The sequence below is a fragment of the Herpailurus yagouaroundi genome, unplaced genomic scaffold (genome assembly GCF_014898765.1).
Source record: "Herpailurus yagouaroundi ecotype Mexico unplaced genomic scaffold, PumYag 188, whole genome shotgun sequence".
NCBI classification, from domain to species: domain Eukaryota; kingdom Metazoa; phylum Chordata; class Mammalia; order Carnivora; family Felidae; genus Herpailurus; species Herpailurus yagouaroundi.
Genome location: NW_024412419.1, coordinates 2,496,118 through 2,515,094, shown reverse-complemented (window position 1 = coordinate 2,515,094; position 18,977 = coordinate 2,496,118). Strand labels below are relative to the sequence as shown.

The 18,977-nt window shown below is 55.2% G+C and overlaps 1 protein-coding gene across 5 annotated transcripts in view; it reads right to left on the bottom strand.

Moving 5' to 3' along the window:
- DCDC2C (doublecortin domain containing 2C) overlaps nucleotides 1-18,977 on the bottom strand; it is an 82,744-nt gene that overhangs the window by 39,609 nt on the left and 24,158 nt on the right. For 4 of the 5 annotated variants that reach the window (XM_040495979.1, XM_040495980.1, XM_040495983.1 and 1 more), the window contains exons 4-8: nucleotides 18,663-18,791; nucleotides 14,191-14,328; nucleotides 10,916-10,958; nucleotides 4,376-4,502; nucleotides 1,788-1,888 (exon numbers count right to left, since the gene is read on the bottom strand). In XM_040495979.1, the coding sequence (XP_040351913.1) occupies nucleotides 1,788-1,888; nucleotides 4,376-4,502; nucleotides 10,916-10,958; nucleotides 14,191-14,328; nucleotides 18,663-18,791 (538 nt within the window). The remainder of the gene's footprint in view (nucleotides 1-1,787; nucleotides 1,889-4,375; nucleotides 4,503-10,915; nucleotides 10,959-14,190; nucleotides 14,329-18,662; nucleotides 18,792-18,977) is intronic. The other variant, XM_040495981.1, reaches the window with a different exon arrangement.

The following is an 18,977-nucleotide window of genomic DNA, read 5'->3' as shown; positions in this document are numbered from 1 at the left end:
GTGTCTCCCTCTCTCTCTGCCCCTCCCCCGTTCGTGCTCTGTCTCTCTCTGTCCCAAAAATAAATAAACGTTGAAAAATAAATAAATAAATAAATAAAAGAGAGAGACAGAGAAAGAGGGCAGTACAACAGCCATCCTCTCTGACCGCCCTGGGCTCCCCCGCCGTGGCGCCAGCCTCCTCTCTCCGAGCGCCTCCCTCACCCCCGCCACTCCCCTCCACGGACAAGCACCTGCGGTCTGCCCGTCTCTCCTCCCCCTACACACACCCCTCTGGGGAAGCCAAGTCACCACACGGCCACGGATACAGCGGAAATCAAATGCGGTACCAGCAACAGGAAGTCAGCAGTACGTGTATCGATCACGGTGATGCACATAGTACTCGTGACACCAGGGGTTCGCTTGTGTTTAAAACTTGCATCAGACGCTGAGTCCACAGCCCAGAACAGTAACTTACCAAGGAAAATAATCAACGTTGGACGGGGGGGGGGGGGGGGGGGTGCTAATTCTGGTATGAAAGGGACTGCCTAAAATGTCTTAATTTATTTACTACAGAAATTCCTTAAAGGTGCAGTAGAAATACTTAACCCGCTAGTCGGGATTTTATGAGAAAACGAAATCTTTTGGTCACTGTCACGTCGGAGAAAGGAATAAAGAACATTACTCGCGATTTAGAAACTACAACGGGACACGTGGGGAACGTGCTCAAAATGCCGCAGGAAGTGCTAGAGACTTGACACGGCCTGTAAAGTTTGTGAACGTGTCCCCGGAAAGAAAAATATCAGAGGTCAATAATAAAGGGAGAAAATTAAGAGTGACTGATTTTCAAAAGAGGAGCCAGGAGGTCACTGTCGCCCCAGCCGGGTCCTCTGTGACCGTAAGCACAGGGCTGGGGCCGCGTCCGTTCCCGAAGGACGAAGGTGACACTCGGATGCAGACATGGACCTTCTGCAGAAGATACGCTGTTTTCTCAAAGACTGAGGATGAGAAATGTGCTTACGTGCTCTCGGGCAGATACTGCGGGCAAAGCTGTGCGTTTTAGAGCCCACCCAGCCCGCCCGCCCCGGGCAGGAGCAGGGCTTGGGGCCAGAGACCCGTGCAGACATGACGGGCACTCCCAGGGGGCGTGGGGCCGAGCTGGGCGGGAAGCAGGGGGGACCAGGCCGCCGTGCGTTTGCTCCTGTGCAGGCTGAGGCTCACTCCTCACACCTTCCCCACTTCCCTCCACCTCTCCTGGGCCTTCCTCACACTCCATGTCACGCCTCCGTGAGCCCCAAGGAAGGAAGCAGAGAGAGGGGCCCAGCATGCATCAGGCCCTATACCAGGCACTCACACGTCCCCCCCACCCCGCCGCCACGTGGATAAGGAGTCGGGGGTCTGAGGTCAGAAAGCTAGAAAGTCGATGACCTGTGATTCCCAATCACATGACCCCGTACACCTCTCGTTCCATCACCCGGTCATCCCCCTGTGGTTATCAAGGGCCCCCTCCCCATCAGAAACTGTGCCCGTGAGCACAGCAGGCCGTCCCCTGCCTCATCCAGTAACAACAAAGCTAACTCTGCGGTCACAAACTGTGACAAGCGCTCGGAAGGGTCCCAATAGCAAAAGAACCCTCCAGGGAGAGGGGCGGGCAGGAAAACACGTGATGTAGGATACACAGTAGCTGACTGGAGAGGGCACAGAACATTCCAGAGGCCGGGCGAGCCGGGGGGAGGGGAGGAGGAGGAGACCGCAGTCGGCAGGGGCTGAATCGAAGGCGGGGGACATGGTCTCGTGGAGCAGCTACCCACCTGGTCCACCGGCACCTCCACCTGCAAACTGCTGTCTTCTTTGACTTCCGGCGCCTCCTGGGTATCCGCGCTTGGAGTCTGGGCTCTAAACACGTCACCTTCTGGAGAAAAACAACATACGTGGGGCTCTTGGGCCAATGGCCACCGCACAGCTTCTGTCCCAAACCGACGTCACAGCTTGGCGTCCTCTGAGCCTGCCGTGCCGTGGTCACGTGGGGCGGCCCGCCCGGGGGCCCCGCGTCCACACCCCTGTCTCCACAAAGCTCCTAGACCCTGAAGTCACGGTCATCGCTGTGTCCTACCCACCACGGGACTCAGTCCCGCGGATGAAACACGGTGATCGCTCAACCAGCGCGTGTCCAGTCAGCTCAGTGAGAAATAAACACAAAGCAACCCCCGGGCAGCAGAATCATATTCTGAGCACATGTACCTTTGTTACTTCAAAATTACGTCAAGAACTTATTTGGAAGTAATGAGCGAAAGGAGTCTGGGTTTGGACAAAATGAGTTCTAACAAACGAGCTGTTAAAATTGTGCCCTGCGAGGTAGTCAGCTAAGCCGACAGGCAAGAATCAGCCCATCGGCATTACGATGGGGTGGATTACTGCTTACAAAGTCCCGAGGTTCTCGAAAACTTTATCCTCACCCCAGCAAAAAGTGACAGCAAAAAGAAAAGGAGGCAGCCGCTTCCTTCAACACCCAGAGGGTGTAACCGTGGCCGTGATGGGCTCAGTGACCCAACACGGGATGGGCCACAGCTCATCCCACTCCTTCCTGTCCTTCCCCCCTCCCCTTCCTGGCCCTCAGCCCCAGGAGGACCGTCCCCCAGTCCTGGGCTATGGGGGGCCCTGCTCCCAGAGAAGGGATGAGGAGAAGGAGAAGGCAGAGGGTGGCATCCACGGGTACCTCACGTGTTCCAGGCCCTCTTCTGTCCGCTGGACAACTAACACTCATGCAAGCCCCCCACAAAACCACCATGCCCATTGGCAGATCAGGAATTTGCCCAGGGCCCCAGGCTTGGGAGGGCCACGGCCGGAACCTGGGCCCCAGCACAGCACACGGCTTCCCAGAGGGAAGGTCTGAGACACGCCGGGCAGCCCAAGCCATGTGGGACAGGCTTTGCCAAGAAAGACATTTTACGTGTGCTGATTAAATTCTCTATTACTCTTGATGTGTTATAGTATCCCGGAGTATAACCTCCAGTGCTCTGCGGTATAATCTACAGTACTCTAGTATAACCTACAGTACTGTAGGCTCAGTAGGCTCTGGTGTTAGGCCCAACCCGGCCATGGTCGGGTTGTATCAGAACACGGCGTGGGCCGTGCCCACCGGCCAGGAACACTGGCTACAGAGGGACGTCTGAGCGCCCCACGTGCAGACCCGAGCCTGGCACACAGCAGGACGACACCTTCATCTGGGATGGGAAGGTCCGAAGGGGGAGGGCGGGGAGCAGGAGAGGCGGCAGGAAGACCTTCAAGTCTGTAGCCTGGAAACAAGCAGAGGGTTCCCGGGAAGCCAAGATACAATCAGAGCAGAGAATGGAGGAAACCGAAGGGAGCACCAGGGGAGGGAGGGGCTCTAAGAAAAATGACTTCCAAAAGTCGTCAAATACTGCCGAGAAGCAAAGGGGAGCCCTCCTTTCCGGGCTCCTATCCTCTGCGTAACCAGCCACCGTCGAAACACCCGTGACACATGCTGATGGAACATGGGGCTGGCTCCCAGCCAGGGCTCAGCCCCTCCCAGCCGGGACTCAGGCCCCTCCAGCCAGTCAAGCCCCGCCCAGCCAGTCAGGCCCCTCCCAGCCAAGGCTCAAGCCCCTCCCAGCCAGTCAGGCCCCTCCCAGCCAGGGCTCAGGCCCCTCCCAGCCAGTCAGGCCCCTCCCAGCCAAGGCTCAGGCCCCCTCCCAACCAGGGCTCAGGCCCCTCCCAGCCAGTCTGGCCCCGCCCAAAGCAAGTCAGGCCCCTCCCAGACAAGGCTCAGGCCCCTCCCAGCCAGTCAAGCCCCTCCCAGCCAGTCAGGCCCCTCCCAGCCAAGGCTCAGGCCCCTCCCAGCCAGTCTGGCCCCTCCAAACCAGGAGTCAGGCCCCTCCCAGCCAGGTCTCCGCAGAGTAGAAGCAGGAGCTGAGCAAGTATTTTTGGAATTATTTCATGTTAAAATCAGCTCCAAAGTTTAATCTTTTAAATGTCCCTCCGACTCAAAAGATAAGCCTAAACCATTCAGACGGATTTTAGTTTCACGTCTCCCTCCAAAGGCTAACTTGTCTGTGGGTTGTTTACTGCCTGCCTGGTCCTCAGGGAGAGCACGTCCCGCCCTGATGTACTCGGAGGCCCAGAATTGCCGTACTGATCTGGCAGGGCTTCCTGGTCCGAGAGCCCCACTGCCTTCGGCACTGGGATTTTGTTTTTCTCCTCTCACCACCACGGCCCCTCGAGCCGAATGTCTCATTAATAAACCAGATAGTCACCCATCGAGTGTTAAAACCAGATAGTCACAAGTCATATCTTTGCGGTGAAACTGGCCCCGAAACAAAACACCGTCTTAAAAGGGTAGCATTTTTTAATGCCGGCAGCCAAAGGAAATTCACGTCACCTGAACCGCTTTGGAATGAGGGTTCCACCAGCGTCTTCTTCTTCCCCGCTCTGGCGTAAAAAACAGAATCCCGTTCCTCACGGGGAATGCTGTCATGCTTATGCGTTTCTTTTCCTTTGGAATCCTCCTAAGGTACAAATCAAGAATAAAGAGTGTGGTAGGAACAGCAGCGTGCCAAGTCCTATCAGTCGCCGTGAGAACCGTCAGAGCAAGCACACGGCTCCTTGACTGCCTGGCTCGGCAACCTGGAAGAGGCGTCCCTTCTGGAACCATCTGGACGGCTCTGCCTCGGACACTTCTCTTCGTCTCCCTCACCAGGAAAGGGAGGCGCTGTCCTACTAACCGCAGGTGCCCACGTACCTGACAAAATGAGGGAAAGCTCTGGAAGGGAACAGGAGAGTCTGAGCGGGTCCGTGTGGTTTTAGACACGCTTCCTAACAGCCTAATAAAAATCACCGTTTCAACAACTACGAAACTATTCCCGCTGGAGCTTCTGGGCAAGGCAGAGCATCTCGGATAAAAATAAATAAATAAACATGTGGCAGGTTCATTTTGGGTTGAGATAAAGGGAAACTCGGACGTCTTTAAAAACCTGCAGACAGTAGTAACCAAGCGTGGGGGGATCGCAGCGTACGATGAACCAACCCCACACACCATCCCGGCTCCGTCCCACGAACCATCTTCACAACGCAAACCATCCCGAGGTTTTCCTTAGCCCTACCTTTGCCAAGGGATTCGGAGTGAATGCAGGCAGGACTGTGCAGAGGTTTCTCCCGAGCTCCCTAAGGCACCTGAGAAAACGTCAAACTAAAACACCTACCTTGCACCATTGGTACATTCACGGTGCAAACCGCCCGTGTTTTCTTCCCGCAGAAATTCAAGGGTGAAAATCACCCCACGACCGAATACAAGACCCAAGCAGACTCTTTCTACCTGTTCCAAGGGGCTTTCCTAAAACTCGAAGTCCTGCTCCTAAGTATAGGAAGCGGGGTCTTGGGAGAACCGGTCTTCGAGACAGAGCACGGTCCCAGGTGCGGGTCTGCTGGAAGCAGCTGGGGGTGCGATTCTGCAAACCTGCTTCGCTCTCCGAGCATCACCGACATCTCCTCTTGTGATCATTTGCCATATCGTCAGCCTCTCAGACAAAGACACCAGGTACTTAGTGTGTTACCCCTGAAGTCAGACTCAAGGGACAGGACACAGAATCGTCCCGGCCTCCTCACGGGGACACAAAGCAGCACTCGGCACAGAGCGAAACACACGGCGGAGGCCAAGAAGAGCCGCGGCCTGGCCACCGGCCCCGTCACCCCAGGCTCCGGCCACGAGATGAAAATGAGCTGGTCCACGGCGCCCTGGAAGGTCACCTGAGACACACGGAACTTCAGGCCAGCACCAGGGCAGGTGAAGAGAGGGCACGATGTCAGTAAGTCGATTTTACTGTTTACTCTCACACCTAAGTACCTGAAGGAAACTCAAGTTTTTAAGAGCACCTTATCTCCACAACGTCCAGTGAAACCTGGAGCCGCCCTGGTTTGGCTTCTCGCCAAGTCTTAGCCCAAACCCTGGCTTGTCCCCTGTCCGCGAGGACACCCTGCCGCACTCACCCGCACGCCCAGTCTCCTTCCTCCCCCTCGCCCGGCGCTGGACACAATCCTCCTTGTCTCTGGGTGGCTTGTTTAGGGTGTTTTTCGTTCACCGGTCACCACCCGAAGGCTGGAGGGCACAGGACGGGGGACGTTTGCTTGTCTGACCATGAATTCCCGAGCCGGCACATAGCGGGCACGCGGTAAACGCCCGGCGAGTGAGCGCGGTGCGAGTGTGATCTGATCTCCTTCTGCCGTTCAAACGGGCGGGAGTTCTTGCAACCTCAGGGTGCTGTTCACGTGCCTCAGCTCGGAGCTGGGACCCTCAAACCCAAGCCCACCCGCCCTCCTGGCCCTGCACACCCACCCCTCCCTGCCCCCTTGCCCTTCCAGCTCCCCTCCCCCCTCGCTTCAAATCCCAGCGCAAGCCGACCTCGAGGGCCCTGTGCCGTGTCCCCCGTAACGCTGCACGTGGTCGCCAGAGCACGGCCGAGCCCTCTGCATCCCCGGTGCCCGGCAAACACAGTCCGTGCTCGGCGAAGGGATCCCGACAGCTGCTCTGCGTCTCCGCTGGTTTCATGAACCTAGTAGAGGATGCGGGAAAAGCAGGGGCACAGGAAGGGAGCAAAGACAGGGCAGGGCCCGACCGGGCTCACATTACACACACACACACACACACACACACACACACACACGGGCTTGCACCGCCGCCCCAGCCTGCCTTGCCGTGCCCACGGGGGGGCCCCCCATGCGCCCCCAACCTGCCACGCTCCCCAAGAGCCGCCACCCCCTCCAGTGCGGCCTACAGCCTCGCCTACGGGTCCTGCTCCGACGTGGCCACGTTCCAGGCAGAGGACCCCTGGTCGGCGCCCCACCCGGCGGCCTACACGGCCCCACGGCCACGCGCCTGCAGCTTCTGGTGCCCCTCGAGTCAGAGCTCCCCCAGGACCCGGCGGGGCTGCCGTCAGCTTGACACACGCCTCCGGCCGCGGTGGACACTCTGCGTGTCGCCTGTCAGAGCAACGCGCATTTACAGCAGTTCTGGGAATGGGCGGGTTGAGCAGGAAAACAGGGAACCCGCTGCTCCCGCGCCCGCGGGGAGACTTTCAGACGTCACCCTCTGCTCCCCACTCCACCCTGCCCCGAGTCCGGAGTGGAAATCAGGGCAGGCACCTTACAGAGGCAACAAGTGCTGCTTTTTCAATTTCATGTTTCTTTTTCCGACTACAGACATTTCCAGAAAACACGCCGGAGGCATCCTGTGCTTGCTTCTCTGCAGTGCTCTGGGAACTGTCACTTTTCTGCAGAGCCCATCTCATTCGCTCTATGCTTTCCTGCTGCTGTCACAGTCTTGCTCAGGCACAGGGAAGAGCCTCCCAATCACCCAGCTAATTCCGTGGCTGAATTAGCTCATCTGGTTGGGGAACAGGGACCACCTGATTGAGTCAGGTTCAGAGTCAAGCCACTCTGGGGGGCAAAGCCAGTGCTGAATGCTGAGGGAGTGTCCCGCTTCCAGGCAGGTGAGGTTTCGCATCGGTGAGCCAGCCCCGACTCCAAGCATTATTAAAGTGAAAGATTTGCTAACATTTGGACCTGACTGTCGCACCTTCCGGCCACTAGAGGCACACACAGACGCAGCCGTGGATGCTGTGTGATACTGCTACGGTCTTGATGTTATTAGCCTGCAAATGGCATTTCCAAAGCCCTTACTCCGCACTGCACTTTACAGTTTAGACGGTCATTAAAGTGTGTGTGTCCCGTTGTATGCGTCTCTATGACTGTTTCACACACACACACACACACACACACACGGCTTTAACTTGTCAGTGTTTCTCTCTCCATTTCTGTTCACAGACAACGTTTTTTGTGTTCTGTGCCCAAAAGAGAAGTAGGTAATATTAGTGGTCTGGTTGTGGATGTGATATAAATACAATGCTTACTAATTAGTCACTGATATCTTGCGGAGGCTTGTACATTCAAATACTCATTTTAATATAGGAGTGCAGCTTTAAACATTTATTAACTTAGCCTCGCTTCTTTGGAAAGTAATGGATACAAAATCACAGTAAATGCAGCTTCTGTAGAAGTGAATCTGCTAGGGGCGCCTGGGTGGCGCAGTCGGTTGAGCGTCCGACTTCAGCCAGGTCACGATCTCGCGGTCCGGGAGTTCGAGCCCCGCGTCAGGCTCTGGGCTGATGGCTCGGAGCCTGGAGCCTGTTTCCGATTCTGTGTCTCCCTCTCTCTCTGCCCCTCCCCCGTTCATGCTCTGTCTCTCTCTGTCCCAAAAATAAATAAACGTTGAAAAAAAAAATTAAAAAAAAAAAAAAAGTGAATCTGCTAGAACAAAATTAGAATATGTCTGTTCAGTGGTGCCTGAGTGACTCAGTCGGTTACATGTCCGACTCGGTTTTGGCTCAGGTCATGATCTCACAGTTTGTGGGTTCAAGACCCTCATCGGGGCCTGTGCTGACAGTGCAGACAGAGTCTGCTTGGGATTCTCTCTCTCCCTCCCTCCCTCTCTCTACCTCTCTCTCTTTCTCTCAGAGTAAATAAATAAACATTTAAAAAAAAAAAAACAAAGAATAGATTCATTCGTTATTTTCAGAGGACTGAAACTGTCACAGCTCAACTTAACTGAGCCCTGGGCCACCCTGACCTCTCCCGCTCTCTCATCCACAACCACCCAGACATGCCAGTGCCCCTGCCTGGTATTTTTCTTCTCGTTTCATGGGACCAAATGCCATGAGGCACGTGGTTATCTTACGTGTTGCTAAGAGACGAAGCAAGCTACCAGCTAAACTATGTCACACTGCTCCCCTGTAACCCGGGGGTTCTGTTTTCTGCTTCCTGGAAAAGCCCTTGGAGAACTTTCAGACAGAGGTGTTTATCACATCCCGTACCTGTGCATAAAGCAAGAGGACAGTGTAACAGACATAAATTGCTCGAACCCTCTTGAGATTTTACGTCCAGAGTCGGGCTCTCCTGAGCCATTTCTTTCTTTTTTTTTTTTTTTAACGTTTATTTATTTTTGAGAGAGAGATAGAGAAAGAGCGTGAGCGGGGGAGGGTCAGAGAGAGGGAGACACAGAATCCGAAGCAGGCTCCAGGGTCCAAGCTGTCAGCACAGAGCCCGACGCGGGACTCGAACTCACGAACCGCGAGATCATGACCTGAGCGGAAGTCGGACGCTTCACCGACTGAGCCACCCAGGCGCCCCATAAATAGAACAAATATTTAATAAAAGGAAGAGAAAATTCTATCCCTAGCTTAAGGACCCGACAACATAATGAGATGAGGGCATAACTAAAACGAGTAAGGGCTACCCGCCCCCCCAAACTACTGCTTCAGCCTCTGCTCAGAAGCTTCCAAAACCACGGAAGTATGGGATTCTGAGGTTGTAGCATTCACGCCAAGTATCAACTTCAAACCCAGTGCCCACACCACCCGCGAGCTGGTTAAGGCAACCTGAGGGAAACTCCATGAGGCTGGAATGGTGTGCACACCCACGTGGGTTCTTTGTCCCCCGAAACAGCTGCCCCCTTCTCTGACCCCTCGAGGACCTGCACTGGGTTTGCCGATCTCCACGTGTCGCCTACTCCGTCCCGCAAGCCATCACCCTGTGCATGTGACTCATTTACACGCCCCTTCTATGATGAGACAAGGCCATGTGTCATGTATCCTAACCAGATGAAACGCACCCTTAGGGCAGAATCACATCTATCGTTTTCGTGCTCTCAATGATTCTCGTTCTTTCATTCATTCAACAAACACTTAATGCTAAACTCAGCCCGTAGAGAAAGAAAATCGAAAATAAATGAGACGATCGTTCAGCTCGGGAAGCTACCGAAACAAGAACAGTCGATTCAGGAAAACCTTGATGCCAAAAGCCAGGCAAGAACAACACGGAAAAGAAGTATTCCAGGCTCACCTCCTCTATGAGCAGACAGGCAAAAAACCCTAACAAAATTTACCAAACCCCTTTCGAAAAGCGTTTGTGAGCAGTGAGGCTTCTCAGTGAAGGCAGGTGGGAAAAGAGTGATCTCAGCGAGAAGAGTCAGGTCAGTCGTGTTATCATCGCCAGCAACCCCGAGCTCCTTCGGCGCGAGTGTGGACGGGCAAGGTTCTGGGCCCGTCCACAGCTGGACTCTCGCCAGGCAGATGCCACGGGGGCTCGTGGGTCGGGAAGCCCAAACATTTCCAAGAGCGTGGGTAAGACAGTGGTTATGAAATCCAAGCTGCACCAGGAGAAAAGCCACTCCAAGGGCCGGCCACCAGATACCGGAAAACAGAGGTCGATACGTGGGGAGACGGGTCTCAAGGCTGGGAAGTCTCAGTACGGAGGGTCCCTGAGCACAGGGGCTGGGCAGCCAGGAACAGGCAAACAGTAGATGCTCGACAGCTTTACTGAGCAAATCCTAAGGTCAGTAGAGCCACTGAAATGCAGTTTTTATAAGACGGTGGGGATATGTGGTCATCGTATACACAGGTGACAAAGACCCATATGGCCCCCAAGACCTGGCTTCTACCTGCCCATCCAGGCTCTTATCCTGACACCTGCTGGCCATGCTTCTCGTACTTTATGTGCAACACACACAGGCACGCACACACACACACAGTGAGCTGTGCCTCAGCCCTGAGACGCCCCCTCCCAGCTGTCCTCAGGCTCAGGGCAGCCACACCAGGCTTGACGCCCTCCCTCCTGTCTGTCCCCACACCACACATCTTCCTCCTCACATTCACTGTGTGTATGTCACAGACATCTCCGTGTACCTCCCGGTTCTACGCCCACAGCTCCAACGCCTCATTCCCCACACGCACAGGGGGCAAGCCCAGCACCCAACACTGTGCCCAGAAGTCTGGGTCCCCACCGCGGGGCCTCTCCAGGGAGGCGTCCTTATCAAGGTCAAGGACACCACGGCCATCCACAGCTTCCACTTCACTGTGTGAAAAGTACTTACTTTTTTCTTTTCTCTTGAGTATTTCTCGATGTCTGCATACTTTCTGAAAGACAAACGATAGTCAGCTAGAAATCGGTAAAGATCAGCCAAAAGCCTCTTTCTGAGAACGTAGACTACAGCCGTGGTCTTCCGGAAGATGAGGCCACGGGGAAGGCCTGTCCAGTGTCCTGACGGCCCCAGGCTCACGTCCACAGCTGTTCCCCGGTCTCAGGAGCAGAAACGGCCCCAGCGAGGTTTGCTCAGTTTCCTTCCCGGAGACCTTGGAAAATCTCCACTCACCATGTGGAGCAGGCTCATGGGCCCCTCTGTCCAAAAGCTTTCATACAGTCACGGGGGGAAACCTAACATTTTGAGGTTGTTAAATTTAAGTCTTTTTATTTTTTGAGAGAGAGCGTGCACGCAAGTGTTGGAGGGGCAGCGAGAGAGGGAGAGAGGCTCCCAAGCGGGCTCCCCGACGCAGGGCTCGAACCCACGGACCGTGAGATCATGACCCGAGCCAAAACCAACAGCTGGTCGCTTAACACACTGAGCCACCTGGGCACCCACACGTTTGAGGTTTTTGACAAACGACAGTCACTCCCACAAACACGATTTCTGGCAGTGACCTGTGGCACATGTATCACGTCCTCCCTGGGCTGGAGAGGACGAACGGCTCAGAGACTTGAGGATTTGGTCAAAGCCGCGCTGCTGATCAGGAGAAGAACAGAGACCCCAAGCCCGTCCAGAACCCAGCCCAGCCTCCTTCCACCACGTGACAGACCCCTTGTCTAACCGCCACCGTGGTGCAGAGGCACACACCCCGCTCCGGATCCCCGTGCAGGGGCGCTGACCTCCAACGCTGGCATGCACGGGAGGGACACTCCTGGCACCGGCTTCCCGGCCGATGGGCACCTCCCTGGCCCACAGCGTGTACGGGAATGGACTTCAGTCTCCTAGCAGCTCTGCGGACGCTCTTCCTCCCGAGCCCCAACCTCTTTGGCGAGGAGAAAGATATTTAAGCAACCGACCGACGCAGTTCAGGGTTCAGCTCGGGTGGGGAGCAGGGGACACAGAGAGAACCATTCGACTCATTTCAACAGCCCCTAAGGTGTTTCGACCCACCACGCAATTAGGACGGTCACCAAAGAATTAGCACGTCAATAAACTCGGGACATGGCTGAGCTGCCAGGCACGCGGGCAGGACCCTAACCTGCCCACCTGCCGCGGGGTCATCGTCTGTGGACAGGACGAAAGAGGCCACTCTCTCCCTTCAAGTCAAAACCCTAATGGCACAGGAGCGCACACGGGCACAAGGTCGCCACAGACACCATCCTTGGCAGTGTCTTGGGAGCCCAGGCTCCGGGCAGGGAACATATGGGGCGGGTGGGGGTGAACCCATCTGCCTGTCCCAGCACGAGACGAGCTCTGACAGCTCCTTCTCCTTGCTCGAGACAATGACCGTAGGAACCGTGCCGAGGAAGCAACCCCAGGGAAGGGCCCTGGCAGGTCCTCAAACAGTTGTGCTGCGGCTGCGTGTGGCTCAAACACACCCCGGGACGAGGCTGCAAAATCCCACCACCAGCTGGGAACCGCTCCTCCCAGCCAGACCCGGGAATCGGGAACTTTCCAGGTGCAGAAACGGGCGCGGGCGCCCGAGTTAAACACTGCCTCTGATGGACCCCCGGGAGAGGGCTCCATGTGCCCTGGAGGGGGGCACCTGAACCCCAGGCACCAGAGCCCTGCCTTCCAGGACAGGCGACAAAGGCCGTGGCTGGCCTGTCCCCCTGCAGCTCAAGGGCAGATCGGTGAGGCGGCCTGTGTGTCATCCCACGCCCCGCCCTCTCTTCTTCCAGGGCCCAAAGGCAACGATCTCAGCCTTAGCCCTAATGCCGGGGCTTTAATTTGGAACAAAAAATTGAGGATCTGGATCAGTACATACCTCTGAACTCCAGTCTTGCAGGTCACGTCCTTCCTGACCCACCATTGAACCTGGACCCCCCCCCCCCGCCCCGTACGAACACACACGAGCTCACCAGGAGCTGTAGCCGCTGAGAGCCCCAGACTAACAACCAGGTTCCCGTCCCTGTCAACACAATGTCAGAAAAGTCAGGAAGTGTTCTGGACTGTTGGCGGTCCCACGGCATTTGGAGCAGGGAATACTGAGGCTCCAGCACACACACAACCGAGAAGCAAGGTGGGTGGAGCACTGAAGTCTCTCTAAGGAAGCGTCAAAGGTCACGGCGCCCTGAGGACGCAAGTCACACGCCTTATCAGGTGACTTCAAGGTCCATGAACCGTGAGAACTGCAGGCAGACAGGGACTCCACACCCGTCCCCGTGAGCATCAGTGCGGGCCTCTGGGCAAGCAGGTCCAGGGTGAAGCCGCTGGGCGTCCCTCAGGCACGAGCCTACAGGACAACGTTGTCCACTAATTCCTGGAGCTTGGCTGGCCTGTTCCAGACAGCGACGGCGGAGAGAGCAAAATGCACGGAGAAGGGACAGCCAGCCCTCTCCTCTCCGGTGACGGGACGGGAGCTCCCACCAACACCTTCATCTTCCCTGCAGACGTTCCCACATGTCCAGAAGCACACGCCCTGGTGCACCTGTTAGCCCGGGGCGGGACCCACCATAAAAGTCACCACTGTGATTTCACAGACCAGTGAAAGGTGTCAGACTCTCGACCTCAGACCAGGAGAAACTGACCAAACGAACAGGGCGCCGGAGGGAGCGCTGGGCTCTCACGCCTGTGCCTCGGGGCCAGGGCTACGACTGGTTTGCGCACTGAGACTCCTCTCTCTAAGACCCCCCAGTGTCCCCAGAGAAAAGACAGCGCATTCAACGTGAGGGCTTACTGTCCCCGTGAATATATCAAACCACAGGAGTCCCCCCACACCTAATTTTGAAAATCCAAAACCGTGCCACTTATAAAACAAGAATGTCAAGGGGCGCCTGGGTGGCGCAGTCGGTTAAGCGTCCGACTTCAGCCAGGTCACGATCTCACGGTCCATGAGTTCGAGCCCCACATCAGGCTCTGGGCTGATGGCTCAGAGCCTGGAGCCTGTTTCCGATTCTGTGCCTCCCTCTCTCTCTGCCCCTCCCCCGTTCATGCTCTGTCTCTCTCTGTCCCAAAAATAAATAAAAAACGTTGAAAAAAAATTAAAAAAAAAAAAAAAACAAGAATGTCAAGTTTCACTACAGGAAAACAGCCAATAGCTGAACAGGCCTTGCACGGGGACAATCCTGGGGGAAAAGGCAGATTTTACCCACCCAGGCAGTAAAGGGGTGAAACGTGCTCACCGTTGGACCTCCCTGGGCACCTTAGAGGATTTCCAGTAAGGGAAATATTTGAAGGTCTCCGGTCCTGCCGCCACGTAAAAGTGGTTATCTTGCAGATCCTTGGAGTTGTCCAGAAGATGCCCATTCATGGTAAATAATCTGTGAATAAAGGAAGAAGAAGTGGGCCAGAGACTTTCGAGCACCGATCTCGGGACCGGGGGCGTCTGCAGACAGTATGACCGGGACGTGGGCTACCGGCGGGCGAGCTGGTGAACTCTAAGCAAGTGAAGTCCAGACAAGCTAATTAAAGCCTGTGGGAGCTGCCCTTCCAGGGTCAGGCTTGCCTTCCATTTTTAGCCTGTTTAATTAAAGTGTATTTTTAATTACGTACAAGTGCTCAGGGGCCCTTGAGAACATTTTAAGCTCTTGGTTGGTGTTCAATTAATTTTAACTAATAACAGCAAAAATTAATACAAATCGGCTTATTTTGTTGTAACAGTTCTTGGAAAACAAACCAGTATTTATTAGCCAATAATGCGCCTTTTTATGAGCACCAAAAGACTAATATTTGTCTACTTTTTATCCTATAGTCTTTGTTTGGCAAGTATTCATTCACTAATTCAGTCACTTGAGAAATTATTTAAGGGGCGCCTGGGTGGCTCAGTCGGTTCAGCGTCCGACTCCTGATTTCAGCTCAGGTCATGATCTCACAGTTCGTGGGATTAAGCCCACATTACGCTCTGTGCTGACCGTGCAGAACCTGCTGGGGATTCCCTCCCTCTCTCTCTCTCTGCCCCTCCCCAGCTTGTGTGTGCGCTCGCTCTCTCTCTCTCTCTCTCTCTTCCTCCCTCTCTCAAAGTAAATAAATAAACATCTTTTAAAAAAGAAATTATTCAATCCACTCCATGCTGAGCATCTATCACACACTAGACAGTGAGGGAGGCACTGTCTGGGATAAAAATACGGGTAAGGAAGTCACTGCTTCCCCAAAACCAAGGCTTGTACACAAACCTAGGAACAGAAATGTGACCAGAGAAGGGCAAAGATCCGGCCTTCCAAGAGGAGGACCCACCTGGAATCAACTGTAGGCCTCACAAAAGTGGGGGCGCCAGTGGGGTGAGGATGTGGTAAGATTTCTTCACGTGCAGATGCATAAAGCATTTGGGGTCGCAGGAGGGGCCGGGGCCAAAAGCCAGAACACGGGGGCTGATGGTCACTGAAGTGTGAAACGCACACACAGAATTTGCGCATCAAAGTCTGGAGCCTGGAACTCTGGGGCGAGGAATTTATCATGGACTTTGCCGCAGTGAGTGGACGTCGCTGTGGACGAGTGGACAGGAGCTGAGTGTGAGCAATGGTCAGCTGACCGTTGGGGATGCGGACGGAGGAAAGGAGCCTGTCCCGTAAGAGGAGGCTCAGGTTGCCACAGCAGGCGTGCGAGGCGATCGTGAACCGGAGCCGCGAGCACCAGAGTGGGAAGGGGAGAAGGGCAGGCCGAGCGGGTAGAAACCACAGAACCGCCCTTGCCCTCCACCCATCTCCCCCAGACCTTAGCATCAGAACCACCTGGACGGCTTGCCACCGTGTAGACAGCCGGGCCCCACGCCCAGAGCCTCTGACTCCTGAGTCTAGGATGAGGCCGGAACACGCATTCCTAACAGCGCCGGCCAATGCCCATGCTGCTCCGGGGGCCAGGGGAGCGGCAGCCCTAGACCAGCCCCGGGGGAACAGGACCTTCCAGACAGGAGACAACCATGAGCAGCCACGGGGAGCTGTGTGGGCAGCAGGTGGCCTCGACCAGGAGCACAAGGTTTCCACGTGAAAAGCAATGCCTGGAACTCTGTTCTTCTCCTGCCATTTTGCCCTGGGACAGCCAGTGCCTGGGCTCCCCGGAGGACCGCACAGCTGGTGACGTCCCCAGGAGTAAGTCAGGGAAGCACTGAGTGGACAGGGGGCACAGGGAGGCGGGCAGACTGAGCGGTGGCAGTGCCCGGGCCCCTGCCCGCAGACCCTGTTCCGACCCGCACACAGTGTCTGGTGGATTCCACCAGGAGCGGAAGCGTTGGATCGGATGGGCCAGGAATTTGACATAAACACGAAAAACATTATAGACGAAATAAGGGCAGGTGCTACCAATATGAAACAACAAGGAAGTGTGGCAAAGAAACAACTAGAAAAGCAGATACAAAGAGCACATCCCGGAGGACGGGGAGACGAGGAGCAGGGGGGGGAGCGGACGAGGCCCAAGCCGCTGTGGGGACTCCGAATCGAGGGCGTCTCCCAGAGGGAAGCAGGGGGAGAGATAGAACGTGTCTGAGAGAAAAGCTGAGACGTGTGGATGAGTAGGAATGCCAACATCCAGGAAGTAAGAATCTCGAAAGATAACTTAAAGCAGAAAGGAAGAAAAATGTACAGAAGTAATGAAGATGAATTTCACAGAAGTAGAGAGAGAGGGAGGACCTCAAACTGAAAGTCAATAGACATCAAAGACAGAGAGGTCACAGAAAAACTCTCACGTAGGCACCGTCAGGGGGACTTCTAAGGACGCAGGCCGGCATCCGAAGGGCTCCCCCCACGCAAGAGCCCACTGACACACCACACACGCACCACCGGATTTCTCAACAGCAGCCGCGAAGGCCCGAGACAACAAAGTGACATCTTCTCAAAATCTGAGAAGAAACAAGTTCGAAGCGAGCCAAACCCTCAGTTAAACGGGAGGCCTGATAAAAGTACCGTCACCTTGACAAGGCCTTGGAAGATGGGCCACAGGGACTCACAGTAAGAACGTTTCTACAGGAAGGGGTTAAATAAAAAGGAAAGAGCGATTGCAGAGACGCTGGGAGGGATCTGTGAAGCAGGGCGACCACGCGCCTTGGCACGATCCCTGTTGCCATTAAGTGAAGTTCGATCAGAGAGAACATGTTCACGATAACCCAGAATTCAGCACCGGGGCCGGGGTTGTTGAGGGGGAGACTGAGGAGCAGGAAAACAGGCTTATGTTCTTGTCAGGGAGGGGAGAGATAGAGCAATCAGTTCAGAACTGACACCAGAGGAGATAGAGTCCAGATGTGACTCTGGGACCCCGGCGGGAACCCGGCCGGCTGGGGGGAGGGGCGGTGCAGGAAAGGAGCTGTCCCCAGTGGTGGGGCTGCAGGAAAGCTGGGTCCTGAGGAAGCCCCGTTCAGATGTCCCAGATGTACCAGGAGCTGCAGGCCAGCTCAAGCGAGGGGAGCCCCCCAGGGAAGAGACCGGCGCCTGTGTGTTTGTCCCCACGGACGTCCTCACCCGGAGAGAACTAAGGGGAGAAAGACTAAGTAGGCTTATTAATCTAACGTCCTCTTTTCCCTCCAAATATCGTGTTTCCTTGCCTCGCCTCTGCCACATCAAGTGTGACCCACGGGATTGCTGACCCTGACTCCTTCCGGAAGCGTGCACAAGTGTCTCCTCCACGCGACTCTCTTTCTTTCAGAATAAAACGTTGGCATTTATAACTGCATTCTGGAATCATCTGGTCTGTAGGTGACAGCTCACTCCCCCAGCACGTGCAGGGTCACCTGTGACTCACCACCCTCCCTAGGTTAACGACGCTCCCGACAACAGTTTAGGTCCTGCTCCCAACAGACCCTCAGTGTTCATCGCTGGTGTCACAGCTCTTGATGGTAAATCAGTCGCTTACATTGCAATGTGCCCCCGAGAGAGACCATTGACGGAAAGTGAATTAGGAGTAAATGTTTTGGCTCTTCCGACCCAAGGCCACCTGGAGACCATTGCTGTCCATAAAGTGGTCCTTCCAACACTCAGGACCACTCCACACCCCTTACTTTTCAGTTTCGAAGGCTTGTGTCTTCCCTACACTTTGTCAGCTCCTTCCCACAGTGGGGCCTCCTTATCCCAGCGGCGTTCCCAACACTGAGGCTTTAACCTTTCCCTCTGCAACCTGCTAGCCTTGCTGCTCCCCTGCTCTCTCCTGGTCCACTCTGACCCTCTGATCCACACCAGGCCCTTGGTCTAAGTGCACCAAACTGTCCCCAGATTTACCCCCATAACAGCCACAGCCACCCTGCCTCTCCCTGGCCCCATGGCCACTGTACCTCTGTCGTCCCCGCTCTGTCCACCCACCACTGTCCACGCCACCTCTGTCCCTCCCACCTCTGTCCACGCCACCTCTGTCCATCCCACTTCTGTTTACCCCCATGGTCACTTCACCTCTGTCCCCACTCTGTCCACCCACCACTGTCCATCCCACCTCTGTCCATCCCCATGGCCTCATTCACCCCATTCACCACACCTAGCACATAGTAGATGTTCAATAAGCTTTGTTCCATGAAAAATGAAAGAAACTGGCCAAAAATAAGTATGTAAAGGGACAAGAAATAATGTCTGCCCCCAAAGAATTAAAATCGGAGTTAATGAGAGAGCATTGTAGCCCTTGCTGGTCCCGGCAGGACATCCCCACACTGTGACCGGGTCTCCCCCAGGTGACAGAGCCTTACTTTTGAACGCCTCCTAGAGGGAAGACTTTTTCCCCAATCATGGCCAGCACGCTATTCCATTCCGTCAGACTGAATTTGGGTATGATAATTTTTACAGGTGGGATAAATAGTCTTCCATTTGTGAAAACACTGTAAGAATAAAAAAAAAAAAAGCATTCATTAGTACCTCACACTTGAGGGGGAAACATTGGAAATTCAAAGAAAGATCTAGAATGACAGAGCCATACGCAGCACGCAATGCGCCAGGCAGCCCTCACACACACCGCCTGCGTCTGCAGAGGGACCGTCACCAAGCGCCCGATGCTGGAAGTCCGG